Below are 26,471 nucleotides of genomic sequence, written 5' to 3' on the forward strand. Positions count from 1 at the left end.
TCCTTCCCGCCCGTTTTGCCGCGCACTCACGCCCCTCCTCCAAACCCTGAAAACTCCTCAGGGCCCCGAAGACGCCCCTTCACCCGCCCCCTCCCTGTGCGCGTGAACTGGACAGCCTTTAGTTCTCGCGAGAGGTTTTCCCCCCCCTCCCCCCAGCTAGTGAGTGCGCGAACGAGAAAGGAGGAGGGCTCTCCGGGCGAAAGCACTGCAGGCGCCATTATCCTCTGTTTCTCTGCTGCACCAACGTCGACGTCTTCCCTACTTCCCGGTTATTTGCGGCCCATAGGTAATTAGGGTTATTGGGGCTTGCGTATTATGGGTTCGGGCAGGGGTTTGGCCTCCCTAAAGGCTGCGCTGACTTTTTCCAAGTCTGGTTTTTCTCGGGCCCTTAGCGGCCTTACAGCCTGAAGGGAGGCGCCGGCGGGAGGCGGGGCTGTCGCCTCCTCCAGCGCCTTGATTGACGCGGCCTTGGGCCAATCGCTTCGCCCTCGCGCCACCGCTGTAGCTGGGGCAGCCTATCGGGCCCGGCGGCGGGGTAGGAGAGCGCGGGGAGGGCGGTGGGGGCCTACGCTCGTTCTCTGTCTAGCTGTGACCGGCTGAGGCGGCGCGGCGGCATAGGGACGGTAGCCTTGCCCGGTGAGGAATGGGGCTGGGCGAACGGCGCGTGGGGGCGAGGGCCGGAGACCAGTTTCTCCACTTGAGGGAGGCGGTTGGGGCTGCTTGGTGGTTGGCCTGTTCTGGGATGGAACGTTGCCGGGTTTCCCCTCCCCCCACCTCCGCCATTTCCCTGAGCGTATATCTGCAGTCTGCGCTGCGGTACTGGAGGCTTCGGGGAGTCGCGAGGCTTGTGACGGTGGAATGAGCTGCAGTTTTGTAGTGTTGGGAACTAGGTCTTGTGGGAAGGAGAGGGGGTCGGCGGGCGGGCCCCGAGGGCGGTAGAGAACGCCGCTCTCTTTGTGTGGGTTCCGGCGCACTTGGGCGCTCCCGGCCTGGGCCCGACGCGGGAACGGGCGAGCTGGAAGGGTCGGGGCTGCCACAGTTGCTTTGTCTCTCCCGCGGTGGGGGGAGGGCGCGGGGGACGAGGTCTCGGGACCGCGTGGTGGGTGGGGGAGGGGGGGTCCGCGCTCGGCTCCGCCTAGTAGCACGTAGTCGCCATTACGCGGGCCGCCATTTCCTGTCGGATCCGGGTGAGGAGAGGTGCGGCGCTGGTGCTCTCGCCTCGGGAGCTTTTTCAACTCCTGTTGCTGGGCCGTTGCCGATCCCGGTGTCCCGGGCGTTGGAGAGAGAACGGCATGTTTGCGCTCGGCTGGCCACGCATGTACTTAGCGATTTTCACGGTCTGAGAAACGGTGACTGAAGGACCTGAAGGATACTTGTTTATTTTCATAAATAGAGTTTGCGGTCGTTAAACCGCTTTACCCAAATCTTCCACCACACCTCAGTATTTAACTGAGGGATGGGCCAGGTTAGCGTTTCAGTTGGTCATTGGAAGAGTGGAAGGCGTAAATATGGCCTTGATTTTTAGCTCTAAGCTGTTCAGCTATTCCTGGGGGCCGCAGGTCGCCGCTTTTTGCCAGTCATGAGAGGCGAGCTAAAAGGCTGTTTGCAGTCCTATCGCCAGTGTGGTGTTGGAGGTATAATTGTGAGGTTATACCGCTTTTAACGTAATGTAAAATATCTCGCTAGTGATGGTGTTGGTGTTCAGGGGTTCTGTTGGATAGTCGAGTAGTATTAGCAGTTTGGGTGTGCTCCTGTATCAGCTTTGCAGGTTTATCGCTCCAGTAGATTGACCTGCCGGTTGGGTATGGCTTGAATTCGCTTTTGTATTTGTAAACTTTAAAGATTTCAGAAGGTAGTTTTTCAAGTCACCAATGGAAAGAAACCCAAAAGCGGTTTAAAATCCCAATGTAAAAATAATTTTGTGTATCTTTTTATAAATTTATATTCTTCGGGAACAATAGACTCATGGGTTTATCGATATGCCCTACATGTGTCTAGTTTTCTTTGTATTTATCACATAAAGTAACTAATTGCTGTGGTGGGACTTGATCCAAAGGCTAAAAATGTGTTTTTCCTTTTACAAAAGAATCAGATACGGTCTTTTGGCTTGTGTTTTTGTGTTTGAAGGCAATCGTTTGGAAGTTTAAGACCCTAAAACAAAGAAGCAAGTTTTAGAAATAGATCTTTTGTTTGTTGTGTTCAAATTGGTGTTGATTAGTATTCAGTAATAACCAAAAAAGCAAAACTGATTTGTGTTGGTTTTTATAGGCTACTGCAGCACTAGGGTGTCAGTTGGTCCTGCCCAGAACACTTCAGTTCTGCCCTGCAAGGATATATTTAATAACTGGTACGTTCTAGAAACAGTCATTACTTTCCCTTGTTTTTAACATTTAGCAAGATGCACAGCTTACTTTTCAATAAACCAATTGTACTAGCCTCTTTATTTTTCAACAGATTGGTGTGTTCCTTTAATACAAGAAAATGGAAACTGAACAGCCAGAGGAAACCTTTCCCAACACCGAAACCAATGGCGAATTTGGTGAGAAGACATTTTAACAATTTTATTCTTGTTGGTCTGTTAATTTCATTATTACTTTGTATGTTTAATTTGAGATCCGTGTCAGTTACATCTGAGCATATATTTATGAACCAGAAGTAACTCATTTGCATAGGTAACGGTAAACTGATTAAAAGAAAGCCAGTAAATGTAAAACTAATGTTTTTCTTGCATTTTGAAGTTTCTTATCCTTTGAAGTGTTGTCACAATATCTTGTGTTTGGAAAACCATTTGGAATGGAGTGCTTAAATTCATGCTTAAAAGTCCAAGAACCAGTGCCTTTGGCCTTTTTAAAACATACCTAAGATTAGCAACAAATCCCTTTAAACAGTGGACTTAAAGTTTCCCTAATCTGTAGGTTAAAATTGAAATGTAATTAAAGCTACCCTTCCTTGAAGATGCTGGTGCTTTCTGAAATTTGAACTGTTAATTTTTAGGTAAACGCCCTGCTGAAGATATGGAAGAGGAACAAGCTTTTAAAAGATCTAGAAACACTGATGAGATGGTTGAATTACGCATTCTGCTTCAGAGCAAGGTATAAATTTTATTCTTGAAACTTTGAAAGTGGTTCTTAAGTAGGAATTAAGAAAAGTTCTGATTGAACCTTCTGGGAAGCTTGCAAAAGCTTACAGCCTGCAGAATATAAAAGATTTGTTTGGCTTTTCCTAAACAGACTTTCTAGGTTATGGTAATTGTGTTACTTTGCCAACAATTAAAAAGAAAGCCCTTAACATAGTGAGCCTACTACAGGGCTGAACTAGGAGATGGGTGTGGATGATCCTTAAAGCATTAATGGATTAAAGATTGTGTCTGATTACATTGTGAATTCATTAGAAAACATCCTGGTTGGCAGCTTACCTGACTGATAAATACACCTCACAATGTGAAAGTACCTACTGGCATTTAAATTATTTAATTGGCTTGCAGAAAGACATTGTAAAGTTAGTGCTATTGCTTAAGTTTTAGACTCAGTATGTTCTGAGTATTTCAAAGCTCTGCCTTGGTGTTTAGTCCCTAAAGCACATAGACTCTTTAGTTTTTGCTAACCTGATGGTCTTGACATCCCCAGATAGACTTTCATCTCTATAACCAAAAAAGTTTAGACATGTGTGGTGTTTGTTTGTTTGGCTAAAATCTTAAGAGCGTAGGAAGACACCTTAATTCTAGGAAAAGACAAAATAAGTTTTCTTTTTATTTTCTCCAGAATGCTGGGGCAGTGATTGGAAAAGGAGGCAAGAATATTAAGGCGCTCCGTACAGACGTAAGTATTTAAGAGTTTAAACTACTACACAGGAAGCTTCAGTTTATGTGTTTGTAGGATTAAAGAATTGCATCATAGAAATCATTTAATAGTCTAGATTCAAGCCTTTTATAATAATCGGTTACATAGATGATTTTCAAGGTTTGACATTCCTAATTTAACAAAGCCCAGATTGAGCAGGGGGTGGTCTATATTAAATCTCCCTTTCTAATAACTTTACACCAAATTATTCACTTCAAGCAAGATAACATCTTAATTAGAAATAATATAAAACTCCTTAATTTGTACCATTTCCCATGTATGAATCAAGTACAGTATTACTGAAAACCATTGCAGGTGGCTGATTAAACTCCAAATTTTTTATTCCCTTTTTTTTTCCAATTTGCCCATCTGTTCTTTAACAGCTTGCACATGGAGCACAAAGAAATTAAGGTTGCATGATTAAGATATGGGTAAAGAATAGAGTAGGCACTTAATCTTACAACTGGGAAGCCGTTTGTCAATGCCGATGATTTGTTTTGAGTCTTCATATTTTATAGTGGGTTGACTCTTGTGATTAGACACATTAAATGTTGGTATCACCAGAAGTGAGCATATTTATAGGACTTGGGTACACCAGATTTCCTAAATTTTTTTTCTCATGTACACACTCTTGATGTTTTCTTGCTAAAGTTGAGGCAAATAATAACTGTGTTGAATACTTATTTGGTATTTTTTCATTTCTCTCTTGGTCACAGATCTTTGTATGTTCCTCTTGATTACTGTAAACTGAACTTGAAAAAATGTTTAAATTTTACAAACTTGCCTGTAGGATCTAGGAGTGCGTTTTTAAATCTCCAGGAAACCAAACAGTCTTTTAACAGTTAGGGTTTTTGGTGGTGTGGGAATTTTTGTTTTGTCTTTTATAAACCTCTTTCCTTTTAATCCAGATGTTCTATATAATTATCTGGGTTAATAATTTCCCCATTTCCTCAAGAATTCGAGTCATGACAGGTTTTGTGTCTACCCTCATGAGCCAGCCTGCTACTGAAACATTGTTTGTTTAAAAAAAAAAGTACCATCATTAAAGGTCCTTAAATGTTAAGCCACAGTCAGATATAGAGAAGTCCATTATTGTGTTAGTCTTCAGAACAACTTAAGCTTGTTTCATTAATTGAGAGTATGAGTATAGTTTGTATTAAATTAAAATTTATTGCTTTTCCCCCTTTTCCCTCTCCTTGTTTTTTTGGCCATATATCTCCGTTGCCCATGTACTGGATCGACTTACCCCTGCGTTGCCCACCATGACGTTGGCCCATCCGCCCCTGAACGCCCATGTGAAAACCCTGGTTGGCTATGCCCAAAAATGTGCTCGTTGCCAAACGGGTACCATACTTGACAACTTCTGATTGAATGCCCATGCCCAATGCCAACATCCACGAACGCCAATGACCAATGCAGTACAATGCCAGTGTTTCAGTCCCAGACAGCAGTGGCCCCGAGCGGTATGTCCCAACAGTTTATGCCTCACTGCCTGATTAGAAAGAGAGAAATGTATTTTATTACCTGCCTTTTATATAATTAAATAGTATCCCCTTTAGACGGTGTATTGTTTTTCAAGTTTCTGTCTTATTTTCCCCATTAAGTCTTTTTGTCACTGAACTTTTACCGTGAGTTGCCCACCCAAACGATCCACTAATTTTATTTCGATGGAAGGAGCACAGCTTCAAGTGTTGCATATTTGCTGCATTGTAAATCAAATTGTTACCGAAATAGTCTCTCGCTCTGTCTTTGTGGCCCACCTTGCTTCCCAACATTGCCTGTTCATAATTTTTTCTGATGAAATGCTAACTCTGGTTCACTTTCCTTCACTTCTCATTTGTGTTGTCTTTGTTTTTGTCTTGCATTTGTATTTGTTTTCTTGCAGAGCCCATTAGTGATCTAATTTCTAACTGGTATTCATAACCTTACTCCAAATATAATGTTCACCACTTGCATATTCCCCCACTTTGCCTAAGAGAAGGTGTGCCAGTTTTACCAATGTAACAGCGAGGGTATCCTTAATTAACTTAGTGGTGGCGGGGAACATAAGTATTCAACTCTGCTTCAGTTCTGGTCAATTTATTGCCCACTTAATCTGAGCCCTTCCAAGAGCCCATTCTCTGTCTCTCTGCAAGTCTCCTAATAATGTTACCATGTTTGTATTGGGCATAAAACAAAATGCATGTGAAAAATGTATAAATAGGCTACTTTAAATGGGGAGGATTAAATAATTGTATGTTCTTCTCTGTAAAAGTTGTTTGACTACTGGTGGTGACCACAAAACTCATTTTTCTTTTCCACCTTTTTTTTGTACTATCTGGTATTTGTGATGTTTGACAGCATATTGAGTATCAGTGCTGATATTGAAACAATTGGAGAAATTCTGAAGAAAATCATCCCTACCTTGGAAGAGGTAGGCTCATTTTTAAAATGTATTTGGCAGTTGGGGGGTGCTTAAAGGATGTTTTAATGAGGCAAAATGGGGGAGGTGGAGAGACATTGGCTATAACAGTTTTGTAGCAGCAGTGTGTTGCACTCTGCCACTTAAGGTGCAGGGTTATTATACCCACATTACTTGTTTGAAAATGTAGTCTAGCCACTGGAGTAGATAGGAACTACCTGTGGCCATACACTTTCATGAGGTTTAGTATATGTTTTATGGGCTTTAGTTTTAGAGATTTTGAGTTAGAATAATGATTGTGGGACTGTCAGAAAGGACTGTGTTTGATTTAGTTCAAGGATTTTTAAATTTTATGTAATCATTTATTTACTAGGTGTATAGAGAAAAGCAATGTATGTTGATCCTTAACGTAGATAAGCAGTTTCTTGTTATTTAATGATATAGATGTGAAATATGTTGTAGTAGCTTTACCAATATATGCGACAATAGCCTGATCACACTAGACACTTAACCTATTACTCTTATTTTTCTACTTTCAGGGCCTGCAGTTGCCATCACCCACTGCAACCAGCCAGCTCCCGCTCGAATCTGATGCTGTGGAATGCTTAAATGTATGTCATAGTGCCATTGAACCCCACTGAAGTATGGAGCCTGGCCCATAGGATCAATTTTATTTTCAACATAGCGTACTTTTCCCATCTCTATAGAAAAAAGGCTTAAAAACATGATAAATGAATGGTCTTACAACTCACTGTTGACCCTGCTCCATGCTGCAGTGGGAATTAACTACATTTGCAAAGTGCTTTGCAGTCATTTTTATTATGGTGTTATTTGAATGTTAATAATAATTTTGTGGTAACAGCGACATGCTAAATGGCTGCAGTGTGGGTATGGTGTTGCAGGACCTGAAAATAAAATAGTTTTTTAAGGTGGTGCAGAATGTCCTTTTTGGGCCTGGCTATTGAGGATAATAAGCACATAACTGGTAAAGTTATTGAAATATAAATTCAGGTTGCTCACTGCAACAGTATATTGGTATGCTTATAGCAGATAAGTGTGTATTCTTGGGGAATCCTTGATTTGGGACTAAAATTTTATAACTCTCCCTCCGCAGTACCAACACTATAAAGGAAGCGACTTTGACTGCGAGTTGAGACTGTTGATTCATCAGAGTCTGGCAGGAGGAATTATTGGGGTCAAAGGTGCTAAAATCAAAGAACTTCGAGAGGTAAAGTGATAGTTTTCTTTTTTCCTGCCATATTACTAGAAAACAGCTTTTTATGTGGACTTGGTTCCGTGGGCTTCTCTCATTCCCCTTTTTGAGTTTCCTCCCTTAAGTTTATCTAGTTTGCTAATTAAAATATAACAGAAAGGCCTGACCATGCTATACAAGTTATTTTGCCAAAAATTTATTGTGCAAAGTCCTAGTGTTACTAACAAGCTTTTTATATGGGGGGAAATTTTACTGAAATACAAATTAAATCTGTCTAAACCTGGACGTAGTTTTGTACTGCATTTCCTTTTTTCTGATTGATCAATGATTGATTAATGCTGCTTTTTTTGTAAATCTGTTACAGAACACTCAGACAACAATCAAGCTTTTCCAGGAATGTTGTCCTCAATCCACTGACAGAGTCGTTCTTATTGGAGGAAAACCTGATAGGGTTGTAGAGTGCATAAAGATCATCCTTGATCTTATATCAGAGGTACCTTCAGAACCCTTTATTTTATTTGCGCTTAATTTTGTAAAACAGATGTCTTGTTCAAAAGTACTTTGAGAACATTTAGACAAATGGCTTTTACTTTTACTTTTCCTTCACCTAACAATTTTCTATCACCCTGCTTTTAGCTATCACTTTAACTTAGAAATACTTTGGGAGAATCTGGAGAGTTGTCTTTACATTGTTGGTGAGGTTTTTAATAGCCTTTGGTCCTTCAAAAGAAGTTTCTATGGTTCCTTTATAGTACTACACTGCATACCCAGGATATCGATCCCCTCAGCCCTTGGGGTGGTCACTTCTTCATAATCCCCATTGTGAAATGTGAAAGGGGTTTGTAGTCTGTTACTTAAGCTCTAAGGGTAAAATAAAGCTGTTAATCCTTACCTCGCAAGCAGTAAAACTCAAATTTTTTTGTTTGAAACTCACCAGAAATGCTTTTTTTAAATCCTTCCTATCTTTGCATATATTCCTAGCCCTATCTCGAGTACCTCCCAGGATAAATACAAAGGGCTTGAAATGTTCTGTTTGTTAAAAGAATGTTTGGTGTGAACTAAGGCTTTTTCCTCAGTCTATAAAGTTGCTATGTTTTTGTTTCAGTCTCCCATTAAAGGACGTGCTCAGCCTTATGATCCCAACTTTTACGATGAAACCTATGATTATGGTGGTTTTACAATGATGTTTGATGACCGCCGTGGACGTCCTGTGGGATTTCCCATGCGGGGAAGAGGTGGTTTTGACAGAATGCCTCCTGGTCGGGGTGGGCGTCCCATGCCTCCATCCAGAAGAGATTATGATGATATGAGCCCTCGTCGAGGACCTCCTCCACCTCCTCCTGGACGAGGTGGCCGGGGTGGTAGCAGAGCTCGGAATCTTCCTCTTCCTCCACCACCACCACCTAGAGGGGGGTAAGTTTCTTTCATCCACACATTAACATACAAGAAGCTGCACTTTATGGGTAGAGGGGGTAGGTTTTTATTTGATATGTGTGACCAGCTGAGATGACAACAAGTACTATGCTTGCAGAGATCTAATGGCCTATGACAGAAGAGGAAGACCTGGAGACCGTTATGATGGCATGGTAAGAACTTTGATATTTCATCAGTGTTATTTATGAGTGCTAAAAGGGGTCTTAAAGTCGGATAGCTAACATTTTGTTCAAGATTATTAACTGAGGAATTTTGTCTTACAAATGGGCTTTTGTAGATAGATAGCCACTTAAATCATTGTTTTGGGTGTTTGCTGGGATATTAAGACTTGTTCCATCTTTGTTTCCCCCAAAATACATGATTACTGCCAGTGTATATAGAGATGTGAAATAATAATTGGTCATAAAAATGGTGATTTCAGACAAATATAGTGCAGGTTCATATTAATAGTTTTATCTCTAACACAGGTTGGTTTCAGTGCTGATGAAACCTGGGACTCTGCAATAGATACATGGAGCCCATCAGAGTGGCAGATGGCTTATGAACCACAGGTTGAGTATCATGGGTGTTTATTATTCATGTCACTAATAATTTTAACATTCTCGTTTAGTCATCGATAAGTGTTTTATTTCCCCCCATATAACATTTTTGTTTCTTGGGATACTGTGTACCTGAATGGTTTCTTCCCCTGAGGATTGTCTTTGAGATTTACTTACTAGGGAAGATATAGGAGGACTTTGCTTTCCTAATAAACTCTAGGGGATTTAATGTTAAAACACCTGAAGTTTTGAAGGTGAAGTAATTTTCTGTTTTTTTCTGTTCTGTTTTTAGGGTGGCTCTGGATATGGTAAGTTTTCTTCTTTGTGAAATCAAGTATTATTTCATGCTTTGTAAATGAACTTAATACTCATTATTTAAATCAGATTATTCCTATGCAGGGGGTCGTGGCTCATATGGTGATCTTGGTGGACCTATTATTACTACACAAGTAACTATTCCCAAAGATGTAAGTATCTTTAATATTATAAGGGACATTTAGTAAGTCATTTTAAGTTCCCTGGCTTTTAATAAAAGGTTTTAACAAAAATATTCCGTTTTAGGATTAAAATTGTGTTTCAAGGACTTCAGCTGAGGTGTCATTCTCCAGTTTAAGCCTTGTCGAAAGATGTTCAGTACCATTAAAAAGCAGTTAGGAGGGTTCTGAGCCCCTGGTTCATTTATTAAAGGAAATGTCTATGGGTGATGTAACTACATTGTAATTCAAACCTTGACTAGTGTGGGGCATTAAATTAGCACAGCATAGTCAATATGTTGTACAAAGTTAATACTCTTGATGGTCACTGAACATACAGGATAATACTTTGAAAGTATATAATAAACACTTGTTTTTAAAACTCTTTTCAGCTGGCTGGATCTATTATTGGCAAAGGTGGTCAGCGGATTAAACAAATCCGTCATGAGTCAGGAGCGTCGATCAAAATTGATGAGCCTTTAGAAGGGTCCGAAGACCGGATCATTACCATTACAGGAACACAGGACCAGATACAAAATGCACAGTACTTGCTGCAGAACAGGTCAGTTTGTTTAGCTTTATGTTAGCCTAAACATACTAAAACCTTAAAAAGCTTCTCTTCTCAACTGATTTTTCTTTTTAGAAGCCATGGTGTCTCAACCTTTTGGGGACCTAACTTCTAAACATTCTAATAGCTTTGCTTTAATTTTCTTCTGCTTTCTTACTAAATAAAAGAAGACATTCAATACTAATCTTGCTGGAAGAAGCCTTAACCAAGCAAACTTCTCATTTCTCTGGTGAAAACTGCTGCCAAAACCACTTGTTATAAATTATACAGAGCCTGTAGAAAATATAGAAGATTCAATGGATGTTGGTCTAGTTCTGTGTGGAAGACTAGTGATTTTGTTGTTTTTAGATAACTAAATCGACAACAAATCACAGTCTGCCATATGGCACAGGCCATGCCTCTACAGGACAAATGATTGGTGCTGTAAAATGCAGCATTTCACACCTTAATTGACATTTCTTTGTCTTTTCTACCAAATATTAACAACTTTGGATTTTAATTCTGCTCTACTAATGTCTGATTTACTGTTAATCTTTTTTCTTGGGTTTTACATTGCTCTAATTTGTAATTGCTAATGTTTTAATTCTTATCTCTGTGTAATGGACATGTTTATCATTTTAATTTAGCATTGAAATTGTCTTAATGTTGATTAAGATGTTACGAACAAAAATTCTAATTCGTACTTTTTTTTCTTTTCTTTTATAGTGTGAAGCAGTATGCAGATGTTGAAGGATTCTAATGCAAGATATTTTTTCTTTTTTATAGTGTGAAGCAGTATTCTGGAAAGTTTTTCTAAGACTAGTGAAGAACTGAAGGAGTCCTGCATCTTTTTTTTTTTATCTGCTTCTGTTTAAAAAGCCAACATTCCTCTGCTTCATAGGTGTTCTGCATTTGAGGTGTAGTGAAATCTTTGCTGTTCACCAGATGTAATGTTTTAGTTCCTTACAAACAGGGGTGGGGGGTGGGGGAGGGTGTGCAAAAACTAACATTGAAATTTTGAAACAGCAGCAGAGTGAGTGAATTTTAATTTTTGTTCATTGTTGGTGGTTTAAAAAAAATCCCCCCATGTAATTATTGTGAACACTTTACTTTGTGATCACTGTAACATTTGGGGGGGGTGGGACAGGGAGGGAAAGTAACAATAGTCCATATGTCCCTGGCATCTATTCAGAGCAGTGTGCAGAATGTAATGCTCTTTTGTAAGAAACGTTTTATGATTTTTAAAATAAATTTAGTGAACCTATTTTTGGTGGTCATTTTTTTTTAAGACGGTCATTTTTCAAATGGCTGAATTCCCCCCAACCTGCCCGCAAACTAAACACTAAGTTTAATTTTCAGTCCTCTGTTGGATATAAATAAATGCATCTCTTCTTGGACTTAGGCAAAGTATCTTGACACATTAAGTTCTGGTGATTTCTTAAGTGATTTGAAAGTCCATTGCTTGGGAGGAAATTCCACCACACATTCATGCTTATAATAAGCTGGGGATTTTTGTTTGTTTTTGCAAATGCTTGCCCCTACTTTGCAACGATTTTCTGTTTGTAATTGTGAAGAACCAAGGTGGGGAGCAATACAACAGATATGGAGTAGTTGGTATAAGTATATACCAGAAGCCTAATGGCAGCAAGTTTTATTAATCAGAATAATACTTGGTTATGGAAGTGACTGATGCTAAATAAATTCTGATTATTTTTTATTAGATAATTTCTCACCTATAGACTTAAATTGTCAGCTTGGTAGTGTCTATTAGTTAAACTTTGTAAAATATATATATACTTGTTTTTCCATTGTATGCAAACTGAAAGAAAAAGATGTACCATTTCTCTGTTGTATGTTGGATTATGTAGGAAATGTTTGTGAACAATTGAAAAAAAGATGAAAAAAGTTCCTGTGGATGTTTTGTGTAGTATCTTGGCATTTGTATTGATAGTTAAAAGTTCACTTCCAAAATAAAACTCCCAAAATGCTAGATTTGATGTGTGCCCAATTTGAACAAAGGTTGATTGACACCTGTAAAATTTGTTAAAACATTCCTCTTGTAAGGAAATACAGTAATCTTAAATTATATATTTTTCGTGTGAAGTGTTTTTCTAGCATTTATAAATCAGATATGATAGGGGTGGTAAGTTAAAAATTACAGTAGTTGGGCTCTTAGTTTTAAAGGGGAGTCCAGCATAATGAGAGCTGAGTCATTCCAATTCTACAAGTCCTATTCTCACATTACCTGTGAGCTGCTTTGAGTTTCTTAGGTTTAACTTTAAAATAGTTCCAGTTTGTTGAGAGTGTTTACAGATGAGTGTAAAATTTTTTTTTCTGGTTCTTGGCTCCGTAAATCCTTAAAATGCTACCTGTTAACTTCCAACTGCCCAGAAAGCCTGAGAACTCAGCAATTACATGGAAAAGAACTCATGGATGCAATTCTGTTCAAGTCTAGAAGAGGCTTGTGTATGATAGAAGAAAGTGAAGTGAGCAGAATTTTCTGGACTATGTATGACTAGTACATGCAAAGGTGTTCAAAATTTCAGTGATACCCCTTTTTAGGGAGGGAGGTGGGGTGTTCTCTTGATAAGTGACAGTGATATCACAACATCACTTAAAATGCTACCTGTGATAAGGTTTCCCCAAAGGTGAAATTAGTCTGAATTGCCACTTGGGTGTTAGTTTCCCTCTTGTGTTTGTTTTAAGTATGGGTAAGTTTGGGTTGCATAGGGTCAGTATAGTGTACTTATGCTGAAATGTGCCCCTCCCCTAGAGAAAAACTATTCGGTAATGACATTTTAGTCAAATTGTTACTTATATTGGAGGAAAGTATCCCTGGAGAGAGCACTGGCTTTCAAAGTTTTCCTTTGTCATTCAAAAATTAGTTGTGTAGGGACTTTCCTGGGGGTCCAGTGGTTAAGACTCCCCCTTCCAATGCAGGAGGTGTGGGTTGGGGAGCTGGGATCCCACGTGCCCTGCAGCCAAAGAACCAGAAAGCAAAAGCATTGTAACAAGTTTAATAATAAAGACTTTAAAATGTTCCACGTGAAAAAAAAAATCTTTAAAAAATTATGTAAATAGACTTGGCTGAAAGTTTTTATTTTTGCCTTTTAAAAATCAGACCTTGAACACAACCTACTAAAAAAAAATCTGTGACGTTGGTAAATTGGGGACACAACTTTGGAGGGAGGGGCCTGTTTCATTTCCACTGTTACCTGGTAAATGGTGTCTGAACATGGGCTGGCAATTTGAGAAAATTCTCTGAAGTAAGCTTAAAATTCACTGAACAAACGGAATTTTGAGCCTATTTTGTAAGAAATAAATATTAGGCAGATTTATTGAAGTTTTAAACGTTTAAATGTAGTTTCAAAAATGTTTTTAGCCTAACTTTTTGAAAATCAAGTGATAGGCAAACAATGTTGGAAACCAGATTGCACCAAAGTTTTTTCAGGATCAAGGAAAGGAATTTAAATCTTTTCCCTACTATTCAAATGTTAATAGTTTGCATAATGAAACTGATAATAAAGTACATGAATTTTATTGAATGATCTGTCAGTTACTCCTAAATCTAATCACTGATACCATTGCAACACATAGAGACTGAATCTTTAAGGAAAGCGGACAGCGATTTTTCTCTTAACCATACTAGTGGTTTTGTTTTGAAATGCCTTATGTTGTTGGTGCTCAAAATGGAATTACTGTTTCACAAACATGATAGGTTGTGGTTTGCTTAAGACTGCTGCTAGATAAAGAGACCTGTATTTTAAATTCTTTTTACACCAGTGGAAACTTTTCTGTCAATAGGTGTTCAGTGTCATCAAAACGTTTATTGAAGAAGTAACCTTGAATGCTACATTTTACATCTCCCACTTACCAAGGTTTGCCCATTGTTGGCAAGTTTGAAGTGAAACTGATCCAGCTTTTTTTTTTTCTGCCGCGCCTTGTGGCCTGCAGGATCACAGTTCCCCAAGAAGGAATCAAACCTGTGTACCCTGCACTGGAAGCGTGGAGTCTTAACCATTGGACAGCCAGGGAAGTCCCAACCCAACTTCTTGATGGTGGCATTGAACCCTTGGGAAGCAATATTGCAGTGTTTCTCAGGCTGTTCTTAGGACCACCTTCAAAATCAACAGTGCTGGTTAAAAATGAGAATTTCTGGACCATCCTTCAGCTGTACTGAACCACAATCTCTCTAAGAGGTGCCAGGAATCTGCATATTTAACAAATTCCTCGAGTTAAAAGTTCTGAAGTTTTGAAGACCTGTAATATAGCAACATGTAGTTAAGAGAACCACAAGTTTCCATATTTTTTCATTAATTCTTCAAATACATATTTTGTTCCTAGGTGTACAGTGGTAGGCCCTGAAGAGGCAGTGGTTAGCAAAAAGTATTTGGAGAGAGCAATAATTACAACAAGCTGGTAATGAAAAAGAAACAGTACTGTGAGATGTGTTTAAGAAAGCAGAAACCAGCATACATGTGTGTACGTGTATGTATAGTCATTACAAGCATATTGCTTGAAACAAAACTGCACTAGGAATATCCCAGTGTGCTGACTAAAATTCTGCCTTCTGCTCCTCTTAGCAGATGAAAAAATAAAGACATGGGGCATATATACACAGATCAACATCATTTACCCAGGCCAGGCCTCAACACTTCCAGTCAGGGAAGACATCTGACCTGAGGAAAAAGAAGGGGAATACCTGAAAAATTAAAGCCCAAGCAGTTACCATTTGTCTATATGAAAAATGGGGAGCTCATCTGCTGAATCAAGGTGGTTGGATGTGCAAATACACATGGAAAAATGGAAAATGCAAGTGTTTTGTGGGGTTGGGCTTCCCTGTTTGCTAACTGAGCAACAGGCACTAGCGAGTGTTGGGGTAAAATGATATACCAGCTATCCTATGACTTTAAAGCTTTATCCACCTCACTCTTTGTCCAGAACCCATAAGACTTTCCTATCCTCCCTCTCTACAGATCTCCCCCAATTTCTCCCTCCTCCCCCGAACTCAGACCTATAACCCCCAAACCTGTAATTGTGAAGGAAATAAACATTTGGTCACCAAAACCTCACACTTCTCAAAATCTCATTCTCCCCACTTCCCCCCTCCTTTTTTTTTTTTTTTTTTTTTTTTTTGGCCACAGCTACACAGAGTCCTAACCATTGGACTGCCAGGGAATTCCCCATTTTCCCCTTTTGGACATCTTACTCCCTTTGCCCCTTTTTTCCCTAAAGTCTTTCTACCATTAAGGACAGGCTTCACTGGAAAGGAAGGGTCACCTTGTTCACCTAGTATGAAGGAAGTCTGTAGAGTAGCAAGGGAAAGCATATGATATCTGCATATTAGACCAAAAGTGGGAGAAGTGATTTTGATAGTAATGAGACAGATTTGGCAGAAACAGTGTAGAAAGTGCCAGCTAAGTCCCTCAGAGATCGCCCTAGGGTTCAGCCTGGGGCAGGGCAAGTGAGCAGAAATTCCAGGGAGGTTGAATAAGAAGCCAAAAACAGAAGCAAGGCTCAAGACACCTATTTGGAACACTACAAAGTGTCCCTATGACCACATAAGCTAGTAAAGCACAGCAGAATTGAGACATACCACGTTTGGGCACAGAGAGAACCTGAGGCTCTCGTTCTCCTCAGAATTCCCTTTGATTCCTATATGGCATAAGAGGAATATTAGTTAAGTGCTAAGGGGCTTGCCATGGGGCCACTGTGATGAAGGGGGTGGTTACTGCATGACAGGAGCTATAAGGTAGACAGCCCACCCAGGGACTGGATGGAGACACAGCAGAATTTAAAAGGGTTGTCAATACCAGTGAAAGCCAAAGTGAGATCAAGTTAGTCAAGGAAGACCACTGGCCTGAGTGCTGAGAAACCAGACCACCAGTTACACTAGCATTGGTCATTCAGTGGTAACTATAGGGAGAGTAGGTGCCAAAATTCAGACACCAGACAGACTACGCCTCAGAGGTCAGAGTTTACTGATAAAGGCCCTTTCCTTCCATTATCAGAACACCTAAACCCTTTGCACCCAGACCTTGGAAAGTCTTGGAAAGGTGGAAATGAAAGAGCTTTTAGTGAAAACAAATAGCCCTAATAATAGGTCTGACCTTTAAGTTAACTGAAGTTATCTAACTTGAATTAGATCATTTTAAACTGGAAGAGATCAACTTACTTTTACTTGGCAAGTTTATGTGTTTGTTCTAACCTCAGTGGAAAATGGAAACTTAATGAGAAGGAGGGTATAAGGGAATTTGGGACCTCTAGAAGACCCCATTTTAAAAGCAGGAGAGGGGCTTCCCTGATGGTGCAGTGGTCAAGAATCCGCCTGGGAGACATGGGTTCAAGCCCTGGTCAGAGAAGATTCCACATGCCACCAAGCAACTAAGCCAGCATGCCACAACTACTGAGCATGTGCGCTAGAGCCCCTGAGCCACAACTACTGAGCCTGCGAGCCACAACTACTGAAGCCCGTGTGCCTAGAGCCCATGCTCCGCAACAAGAGAAGCCACCACAATGAAGAGTAGCCCCCGCTCGCCACAATTAGAGGAAAAACCCGCGCTCAGCAACGAAGAGCCAACGCAGCCAAAAATAAAAAATAAAATCAGGAGAGGTAAGGCTAATACTACCAAACTATATGTTCCAGGTGGAGGTGGCCCCAGTTGGGTTGGGGCCTTCATTTGGTAAATCACGTGGCCTTTTTTATCTAGATCATTTATTCATACCTGTGTTTCAAAGTGGCACCAATTCTGTGTACGGTCCAGACTCCAGAATTCTGTGGGATCAGGCTGACACTAATCTCCAGCTGAGATCAAATCATGGCTTGACTGATTCCCTGCCCTATCCTGCTTCCCTCACTCCCTTTCACCTGAGAGCATTTCCCCAGCAAATCATTTGCACAAGAATCCCTGGGCTGGGCTCTGCTTCTAGGCACTTGATCTAAGACAGCTGAGCTGGAGCTAGAGCAGAAATTGATTTCACCTAGACACCCTTGACAGAGTTTGATGCAGTAAATAATGATACATTGAATTATCTCCTTCTGAGGAAGGAGTGTGAATCCTTTTACTTTATGAGGCATAGCTGCATTCTGTTAGGCAGGAGTATTTTTGAAAGTATATATATGGGAATAAAATTGTTTGGGTGCCGAACAGCCATAGGGGTGAATTTTGTTAAACAACACAGCATTAGTTTTTCCTTTCTAATAGAACCCAGTTTTCCTTTTAGAATTTTTCTCTCCTGGTTGTATGTAGACTTGATGAGATAGAAATCTTGGTCATTAGAGACTCCTTATCACCCAAAAGAGTGGGCATTTGACCCAGCCTTGCCCAACCAGACACTTTGTCCTGGGACTTTGAACCTTGAACAAAATAACGGAAGCAAGTTACAATTATCATAGATTTTTCAGCAGCACCAGTAGAAGAGAACTTTGGGTAGTTTCTGCTCTCAGTACTCTAGAACTGCCTGATTTCTGTTTACACATTTCATTCCCCAGCCTTCCCTTCCATCCTGAGAGCTTTTTCATAACTTTTTTAGAAATTTGTTTTCCTTAATTAGCTAGCTAGTTGCTATTACATGCAGCCCATCAAATGAAGAGGCTTTTCTATTTATTTATTTATATTGAGGTGTAGTTGATGTACAATATTATATAAGTTGCAGGTGTACAACATAGTCACAATTTTTAAAGGTTATACTTCATTTATAGTTATTATAAAATATTTGCTACATTCCCTGTGTGTACTATATATCCTTGTAGCTTATTTATCTTACACATAGTACTTTGTACCTCTTAATCCCCTACCCCAGTCTTGCCCCTCCCCGCTTCCCTCTTCCCACTGGTAACCACTAGTTTGTTCTCTATATCTGGTAAGTCTGCTTCTGTTTTGTTATATTCACTAGTTTGTTGTATTTTTTAGATTCCACATGAGTGATATCAGACAGTATTTGTCTTTCGCTGTCCAGCTTATTTCACTAAGCATAGTACCCTCCAAGTCTATCCATGTTGTTGCAAGAAGAGGTTTTTCTTGTACAGGCAGCATGGCTAATTTCAGGGAGGAGAGCCACAAAGTATGGGTGAGAGCTTCCTGCTCCACCTCAGCTGCCACTGCTGCAACCAGTGTCAGTTGGGCCTTCACAGCTATGCCATCTGGGGCATAAATCAGTCATTTTATAGGAAAGTGCCAGGCCCTATCTCAAGGCTGCCACTGAACATCCAGAGCAACTAGCAATGTGCCCCGAGTTTCTGGCTTTTTCTTCCACTTTCAGACTGCAATAAAATGCCACACGTCACAGGCAAGGAATCTGACTTCTCTAACAGCCACCAAAGGGGCTGGGTGATGCAATCTGGGATGATGGAGGAGTTAACTCCCAGTGGGGAAGACTCTCTGGCTATGGGGAAATAAGAGACAGGAGAGAGATGTACACTGTCCTGTGATGGATCCTCTCCAGCCAGCTCCAGCCATGCCGCTCGGGATGCACTGCGAACACTTGGAGGTAGGCAGTCAGTTTTAGCTCAGGCCACCAAGCTGCCTAGCTCTGTGTTGTTAGACATACAAAAAGAACTACTAGACCACAAAGGAGTCGGCATTAGTGTTCTTGAAATGAGCCACAGGCCATCAGCTTTAGCTGAGATTATTAACGGCACATAGAATCTCATGTGGAAAAAAAAAAAAAAAAAAAGAATCTCATGTGGAAATTGTTAACCGTTCCAGATAATGATTTTTGTGCAAAGAGGAGGGTTGGTTGGGCCAGTTCAGTGCTGTCCCCTTAAACCTGATTGACGTGAAAACCCCCAGAAGCCTAGAAGTTTGGGAACTGTGAGTGTCATCTATTCTAAACTTAGAAGTTATAGGAAAATTCTGGATCCAAGCCCCTGGAACTTCAATCAGGTCACTTCCTCTATGTATTACTGCACAAATGAGACCAGGTCCAGAGTAGAATTTTACTTTATCTCTGATGTCAGGGGAGCACTGCTGGTTTTTGACACGTCCTCAAATTTCCCATATAAACCAGTTTGGTGTTTACAAGTTTGGTGTGATTTTTGATGGTGCCCAGCAGAATGCTGGCTCTTCAGGGGTCACAGTGGTGATCTTTCAAGATATCCTGCTAGGATTCACCCTCAGAAAGTGCCCCTCCATCCTGGAATACAAAGTGCAAGCCAGAAACAACTCTATTCAACACAGCTCCCTGTTTTGGCTTCTATGGCATTGGCTTGGTCTTGGAGTATATTAAGAATAACAGTGGTGAAGGACTTCCCTGGTAGTCCAGTGGTTAAAACTCCATGCTTCCACTGCAGGGGGTGAGGGTTTGATCCCTGGTCGGGGAAGTTCTGCAAAAAAAAAAGAAGACTAACAGTGGTGAAGCAACCATGAAGCTTAGCTCTGTCAAATCTCAAATGATTTATGATGTTATTGATAATTCTCAAGGATCCTATGTATATCCAGTGACGCCCAGAATAGAAGCAAGGCAAATATTCCATTCTGAAGCAAGATGAATATTCCATTCTGCATTGGCAATGCCAAAGGAGATGATGCTTTAGACTAAAAGATTTCTCAATAAAGCTTTTGAATTCAATATAATCTCCTTGAAAGGGCATGGGTCTGTGGCAGGCATCATGGCTTCTCTGTATAATGCCAACAGGAGAGAAGATGTTCAGAAGCTGGCAGCCTTCATGAAAAATTATTTGGAGATACATCTATGAACACATCCTAACCAATACGTACTCTGTCCTTGAACATCGGACAAAATTTAAAGTAACTTGGGAATGGCTACGAAAAACTTAACAAACATGGCATTTTTCTCGAATGGACATATTTATTATAGACTCTTCTTTTTTTCAAGGAACAATAGCAAAACATCCACAGCTGGTGGGACTTAGACATCTTAATTCTGACTTGAACAGGAAACATTTAAAAAATCTTCCTCTTGCTTTTCTAACAAAAACTAGCTTATGTTGCCTTTGCTGCTACTTTTTCTAGCTAGATCTCAGTATTCACACTTGATTGTGGACTTAATTACGCAAACTGAAGTTGTTTCTAGAGGCACACAAACACACAGTGAGGAGGGTGGATGGTGTTCTCTACAAACTCGATTCTTGATCTTTAACAAAGTGACAGCAGTGGGGCCTCCTGGCTTCCGCAGCTGTTAATTCAGGTCTGCACTGACCGTGTGCTGAGTGTTCAGAAGTTCCAGACTAAAGGGCAAACTGGAGATCTTTCTTTATACTGTTATTCTCATAAAGCGATAAAAGTGACATACTACATGTTTATATAGCAAGGTCTGTTTTTAGTACCAAATAGTTTATATCACTATGCGCTTATATTTCCAATAATGTGGTTCTCAGTAATACACATAGAGAATTTTAGAATGTTAGAATCCTTCACTTCCTGCATTATAGCATTACATTAGCCACAGTTGCGCTCCCCACTTCCACCCTCCCTCCCTTTTAAAGCTGCTTTACAAAAAAGATTTAGAAGTTCTCAGGTTCACTTTTGCTTTCCTTTCAAAGAGTAGAAGAGAAGGTTGGTTGATTGGCTCTTTTTTGGTTATGCCGTTGAACTAAAATTCTCTGTTAAATTCCCTTATCCTTTGTTCACTTGAATGTTCTTTTATAGTGTTTGACCAGAGGGAAACTGAGTTCTGGAAGGTCTTTGCTGAAGAGTCTTTTCCCTTATTGTTTATATATTGTCAGTATTTTATGTTGAATAGGTGAAGAACATTAAAATCCTAAAACAGCTAGAAAAAGAGAGAGACAGAGAGAGAGAGGAGGATTTCCTTTCTTTTCTCCCTCCACAGACTGCTCTGAGGCACAGTTTCTTCACATAGTTTGTCCAGGTAGTGCAGGCTGTGCCAATGCTTCTACACAGTGATTAGCTGTGTCTCTTCCAGGCTCACCGTGAAGCAGTAGCCAGCACACATACTATGTCCCCCTGTGTTACTTGCCAACCGAACTTCCTCTTTTCCTCTCCCTCACTGTCAATGCCCTCAGATTGCACCTCATAGATAAAACATCAGCACTTAATCCCTGCCTCAGGTTCTGTCATGATAAATATTCCTTTGTATCTGTTTACTTTTGCACTTTTTAAAAGTAGGTTTTTTGCATATGTTACTGTGAATCCCCACTCCACCCACACCTTTTTTTTTCACTAAGTGATCTGCTGCCAACTGGCACCAATTCTGCAAATCAAAGTGTGCATTGCAAACATGATCATGTGATCCTCTTTACTAGAAGGTACACCAGGCAATCTGTCTACTTCTGTTCCCCAGAACCTCTCCCACATTTGCGTTTTTTTTGGTTCGTGTGTTATTTTCTTCCAGTTTTACTGAGATATAATTGACATACAGCACTGTATAAGTTTAAGATGTACAGCATAATGATTTTTTTTTTTTTGGCTACTTTTTTTTTGTTTGTTTTTTGGTCTTCATTGCTGTGCGCAGGTTTTCTCTAGTTGTGGCAAGCGGGGGCTCTTCGTTGCAGTGCACGGACTTCTCATTGTGGTGGCTTCTCTTGTTGTGGAGCATGGGCTCTAGGTGCACGGGCTTCAGTAGTTGTGGCACGTAGGCTCAGTAGTTGTGGCACACAGGCTTAGTTGCTCCACAGCATGTGGGATCTTCCTGGACCAGGGATGGAACCCATGTCCCCTGCATTGACAGGTGGATTCTTAACCACTGCACCACCAGGGAAGTCCCCAGCATAATGATTTGATTTACATACATCAATTTTATTATGAAGTGATTATCATAATAAGTTCAGTGAACATCCATAATCTCATATAGGTCCAAGATTAAAGAAATAGGAAAAAAATTTATTTCTCTTGTGATGAGAACTGTTAGGATTTACTCTCTTAACAACTTGCATATATAACATCCAGCAGTGTTAATTATATTTATCATGTGGTACATTACATCCCTAGTACTTATTTCTCTTATAACTGGAAGTTTGTATCTTTTGACTGCCTTCATCCAATTCCCCCTTCCCCTGCCATGCTTCCACATATTTAAATATCAGTTATGGAAATTTCTTTAGCTTGTCTTTGGGCAGTGCAACAACCCCTTGCTTGATGATTTCCAGAACCCATTCCACTGACAGCTCAGCTCCAGCTTGTAGCATCCTTGAGCTAAAGAAGGTGGTTACCAGATCAATACTTTGTGTTACATCCTGAAATGAAGGGTGAGTTCAAAATTGTTCAAAGAGATCTCATGTTCAAAGCAGTGCATACACCAAGTTTGGATGGTGGTGAAGAGAACTTGGCAGGCAGGAACTGATGATCTCTAATATCATTGAAATCATTTCTTCAATGACATTTAAGTCTTTTTTGTAATCTGCTAAAGGAACATTCCTGGAACTCAGCAAACCTCTCAAGGACTGTCTGGCTTGTTCCAGAACTTTGTTGTGTTTTTTAGACAGCAAGGAAAATAAATAGATTATCAGTTTACTGTAAGAGGATAAAACTCAGGAACAGCCAGATGAAAGAGACACATAGGGCAAGGTATGTGGGAAGGGGCATGGAGCTTCCATGCTCTCCCAGCATGTTACTCTCCCCGAATCTCACCAATCTGGAAGCTCTGTACTGTTTTTTTAATAATACTTAGTTCTTCCTCCAAAGTAGGAAATGTTAATATTAATATTTCACTAGTTAAAAGCAAACTATGGTTCAAAAAAATTCTAATTGGTTTTGAACTGTAGTGAGAATGTTAATGATATATAATGGAAATGATATATTTATTCCATTATAGCTGCATATTTTTAAATAGAAGTTGAAGTATTTAAGAGTCAGAGTTTTCACTAAAAAGAGTCCATTCTGTCCCTAAGCAAAGCCTGTAGATGGGACGTTCTACATACAATAAGAAGAGAGGAGGAAGAGAAGGAGCCTTCAATGGTACTAAGAAAACTAGGATAATATAATATAATGCCCTAGAAGCCAAGAGTGAATTTAAGGAAGTGATCAATTTTAAATGCTATACATGGATAAATCAAGGAGAAAATGAACAGAAAAACTACATAGTAGTGAACCATATCTCTTTTCTGTTAAGCCTTCTTGGGGCTTTAGTATGTTGGTCACTTCGGGAGAGTCAGGAGAAATGAAAATAACAGATATCCTACCTTCACAAAATCCATTTTACTTCTTTAATTTCCTCCTTCTGCATATATCAGAAACTACTGCTCTCTAGCAATGTCTATTGTCCGTCCATTGCTCTAGCCAACTTTTGCCCAAGAATACATTTTAACCCACTTTTTTAAGTATCTGCCATAGCAGATCATGACAGAAAAGAGCAGATGTAGCAATGATTGTTGCCAGTGCTTGACATTTAATTTAGCTATTCAGAATGATGGCTCTCTTGATAACTGGAATAATCTAACTTGATTACTGTTTTGGGGGGTGGAAAATGATAGGGACACAACATCATTGACCATGCCTCCCTCCCTTGATCTCTTCAAAAGCCTATGCCTATGTGGTAGAGCTTCTGGCAAAGGTTTTCAAAAGAAACATACTCAGTTGGCATGTTTCCTTGGCCCTTTGCCCCCTTTACTTTCCTCCTTCTTTTTGTGGACACATGCCTTGTAAGGGTAGAGCCATCTTACAACCATAAAGGCACATACTAGTGATAGTGAGACAGGAAGCAAGGAGCCTGGCTCCTTGCTGGCATTCTCAAAGAGTTGCACCAGCCCTGGAGTGCCTACCTCTGGACTTATTATATGAGAATAACAATCCCCTTTTTGTTTAGTCACTAGAATCTGGTTTTCTGTTGCTTGAAGCACAATTCTACCCAGACATTTGATTGTCTGCCTTCCCCACTAGATCATAAGATGTCAGATAGCATGTCTGTATTTGCTACCTAAGATAGGAAGCTTTCATAGCAAATAATAGAAAACCCAACTCAAAACTGCTTTAACTATAAGGAAGTTTATTAACTCAGATAACTGGAATCCAAAAGTAAGACAAACTTAAGAGTTGACGTGGGCTTCCCTGGTGGCACAGTGGTTGAGAGTCCGCCTGCCGATGCAGGAGACACGGGTTCGTGCCCCGGTCCGGGAAGATCCCACATGCCGTGGAGCGGCTGGGCCCGTGAGCCATGGCCGCTGAGCCTGCGCGTCCGGAGCCTGTGCTCCACAACGGGAGAGGCCACAGCAGTGAGAGGTCCACGTACCGAAAAAAAAAAAAAAAAAGACTAGCAATTTCAAGCCTCATATCCAAGAACAACCATGTCCAGAAGGAGCATGAATCACTTCTGGAAGTTCTCCTGGAATAGCTTTTCTGGAAGCATCCTGCAAACCTATCCTTGCAACTCATTGAGGTGAACTGGGGAACATGCATGATCCTAATCCAATCCCTGACAAGAGGGTAATATTACCCTTAGACCAGTCCAGACCACCTCTGGAGCTGAGGATGCTGTGCGACACCAACTATGGGTAAGAGAGAGATTCCTGAACAACGTCAGAATTCTGCTGGACAGGGAGATCAGCTCTGTGCTTTGTGACCACCTAGAGGGGTAGGATAGGGAGGGTGGGAGGGAGACGCAAGAGGGAGGAGATATGGGGACATATGTATATGTATAGCTGATTCACTTCGTTATAAAGTAGAAACTAACACACCACTGTAAAGCAATTATACTCCAATAAAGATGTTAAAAAAAAATTCTGCTGGGAAGGAAGAAAGACGGAAAGGATGTTGAGTAGGTAAAGAACTCACTTTTTCTATTCCTAGCATCTTGCAAACATACTTAAAAAAAAAACAACTCCTCTTATACACGAAAAGTTTATGCTTTATCTTAACAAGTTCCTTGAGAGAAGGAAGCATGTTTTACTTTTGTTTATACTACTCTTATGTCTCACTCAATAGCCTGAACATAGTAGAATTTTGACTTTTTTTTTTTTGGTCAACAAGCCTCAGTATAAGAAAATGGCCTAAATTATTTAACCTCTTGGATTCTTTCATAGATTGCTAAATTTTCTTGTTAATCAATCAACTTTTTTTTCCTTTGGCCACATGGCTTGCAGTATGTTAGTTCCGGACCAGGGATTGAATCTGGGGCCGTGGCAGTGAAAGCATCAAGTCCTAACCACTGGACCGCCAGGGAACTCCCTACTAATCAACTTCTTTGACTCCCCAGACTTACAACTGCTGGGGTAGTCAACAGGCTGACATTTATTCAACAACCGTATTACTGTACTAGTGACTTTTTCTGGAAGAGCAAATCGTAGTGAAGCTCTTAAAGTTCCTTTTTCTTATCCAAATGAAGAAACTGCAGGGATGAAGAATGTTCTGCTTCTCTAAAGGCACAGTTGTCAGACTTAAAGTTCCAAATACTCCCCCAATTCAATAACTAGAGATGACTACTGATGATTATTTTTAATGGGTGATTTTCAAAGATGTGAACGTTTTATATGATCCATGGAGATTTAAGTCTCTGAAGGGGAAAAAAATACATGCCTCTATACCAAAATTTCATCACGAGGCAAACTTGGATCATCGCTAAACTGACTCCTAAACCTCTCTCCTTATACTACTAGAAGGTTTGTGTGCGTTTTTGTTTTGCTTTTTTAAGTTTGGGGCTGTAAGGTGATACTTATATTTTATAATAACGTCTCTTCAGTTGACTAGAGCCACTGACATAGTCCCTTACTTGACCAGGATGGTTGGCACTGGTGAGCTTGGTTCGTGGAAAGTGCCTTTGACTTGGAGATGGAATCTCAGCCCAGACCACTGACATGACCAGGAAGTAAGCACTGAATCACTCAGCTTCTCTTGCACAAATAGGGATTACGATTGCTGCTTTTGACACGGCCGTAGACTAAATGGGATTCGGTATCTAAGCACAAATCCAGGCACATAATATTAATTTAACGATTTAATACACTTGTTTCCTCATCCATTTCTCCAAACATTCCAACTAATCCTAAACCTCCAAATGGGCCAGGATTCAGCAAAATGAAGAAGTGGCCTGCCTGGGACATGTGGGTGGGGGTGGCGGGACCGCCAACCCGTGTCGTAGTCTAGGGGTGGCTCGGCCCCCCATACCGAAACCCG

At 40.4% G+C, this 26,471-nt stretch overlaps 1 protein-coding gene and 1 pseudogene across 3 annotated transcripts; both read left to right on the forward strand.

Moving 5' to 3' along the window:
- Positions 1-132: 132 nt before the first annotated feature.
- On the forward strand, positions 133-11,710 carry HNRNPK (heterogeneous nuclear ribonucleoprotein K). Of its 3 annotated transcripts, XM_049711814.1 has the most exons (17): positions 133-286; positions 2,269-2,347; positions 2,455-2,539; positions 2,995-3,092; positions 3,762-3,818; positions 5,259-5,302; positions 6,180-6,252; positions 6,780-6,851; positions 7,355-7,468; positions 7,818-7,946; positions 8,559-8,866; positions 8,985-9,039; positions 9,355-9,438; positions 9,719-9,734; positions 9,811-9,893; positions 10,292-10,461; positions 11,173-11,710. In XM_049711814.1, the coding sequence occupies exons 3-17, from the start codon at positions 2,482-2,484 to the stop codon at positions 11,204-11,206; spliced, it is 1,395 nt and encodes a 464-aa protein (XP_049567771.1). In that variant the 5' UTR covers positions 133-286; positions 2,269-2,347; positions 2,455-2,481; the 3' UTR covers positions 11,207-11,710. The 3 variants fall into 3 exon arrangements, with proteins under 3 accessions (XP_049567771.1, XP_049567772.1, XP_049567770.1); XM_049711815.1 differs by lacking the exons at positions 133-286; positions 2,269-2,347; positions 6,780-6,851 and having other exon boundaries at positions 2,479-2,539; XM_049711813.1 differs by lacking the exons at positions 133-286; positions 2,269-2,347; positions 2,455-2,539; ... (1 more) ...; positions 3,762-3,818; positions 9,719-9,734 and having other exon boundaries at positions 3,852-5,302; positions 9,355-9,454.
- Positions 11,711-19,129: 7,419 nt separating this feature from the next.
- LOC125964904 (phosphoserine aminotransferase-like) lies at positions 19,130-21,277 on the forward strand (annotated as a pseudogene).
- Positions 21,278-26,471: the final 5,194 nt, after the last annotated feature.

The sequence above is a fragment of the Orcinus orca genome, chromosome 6, assembly GCF_937001465.1.
Source record: "Orcinus orca chromosome 6, mOrcOrc1.1, whole genome shotgun sequence".
NCBI classification, from domain to species: domain Eukaryota; kingdom Metazoa; phylum Chordata; class Mammalia; order Artiodactyla; family Delphinidae; genus Orcinus; species Orcinus orca.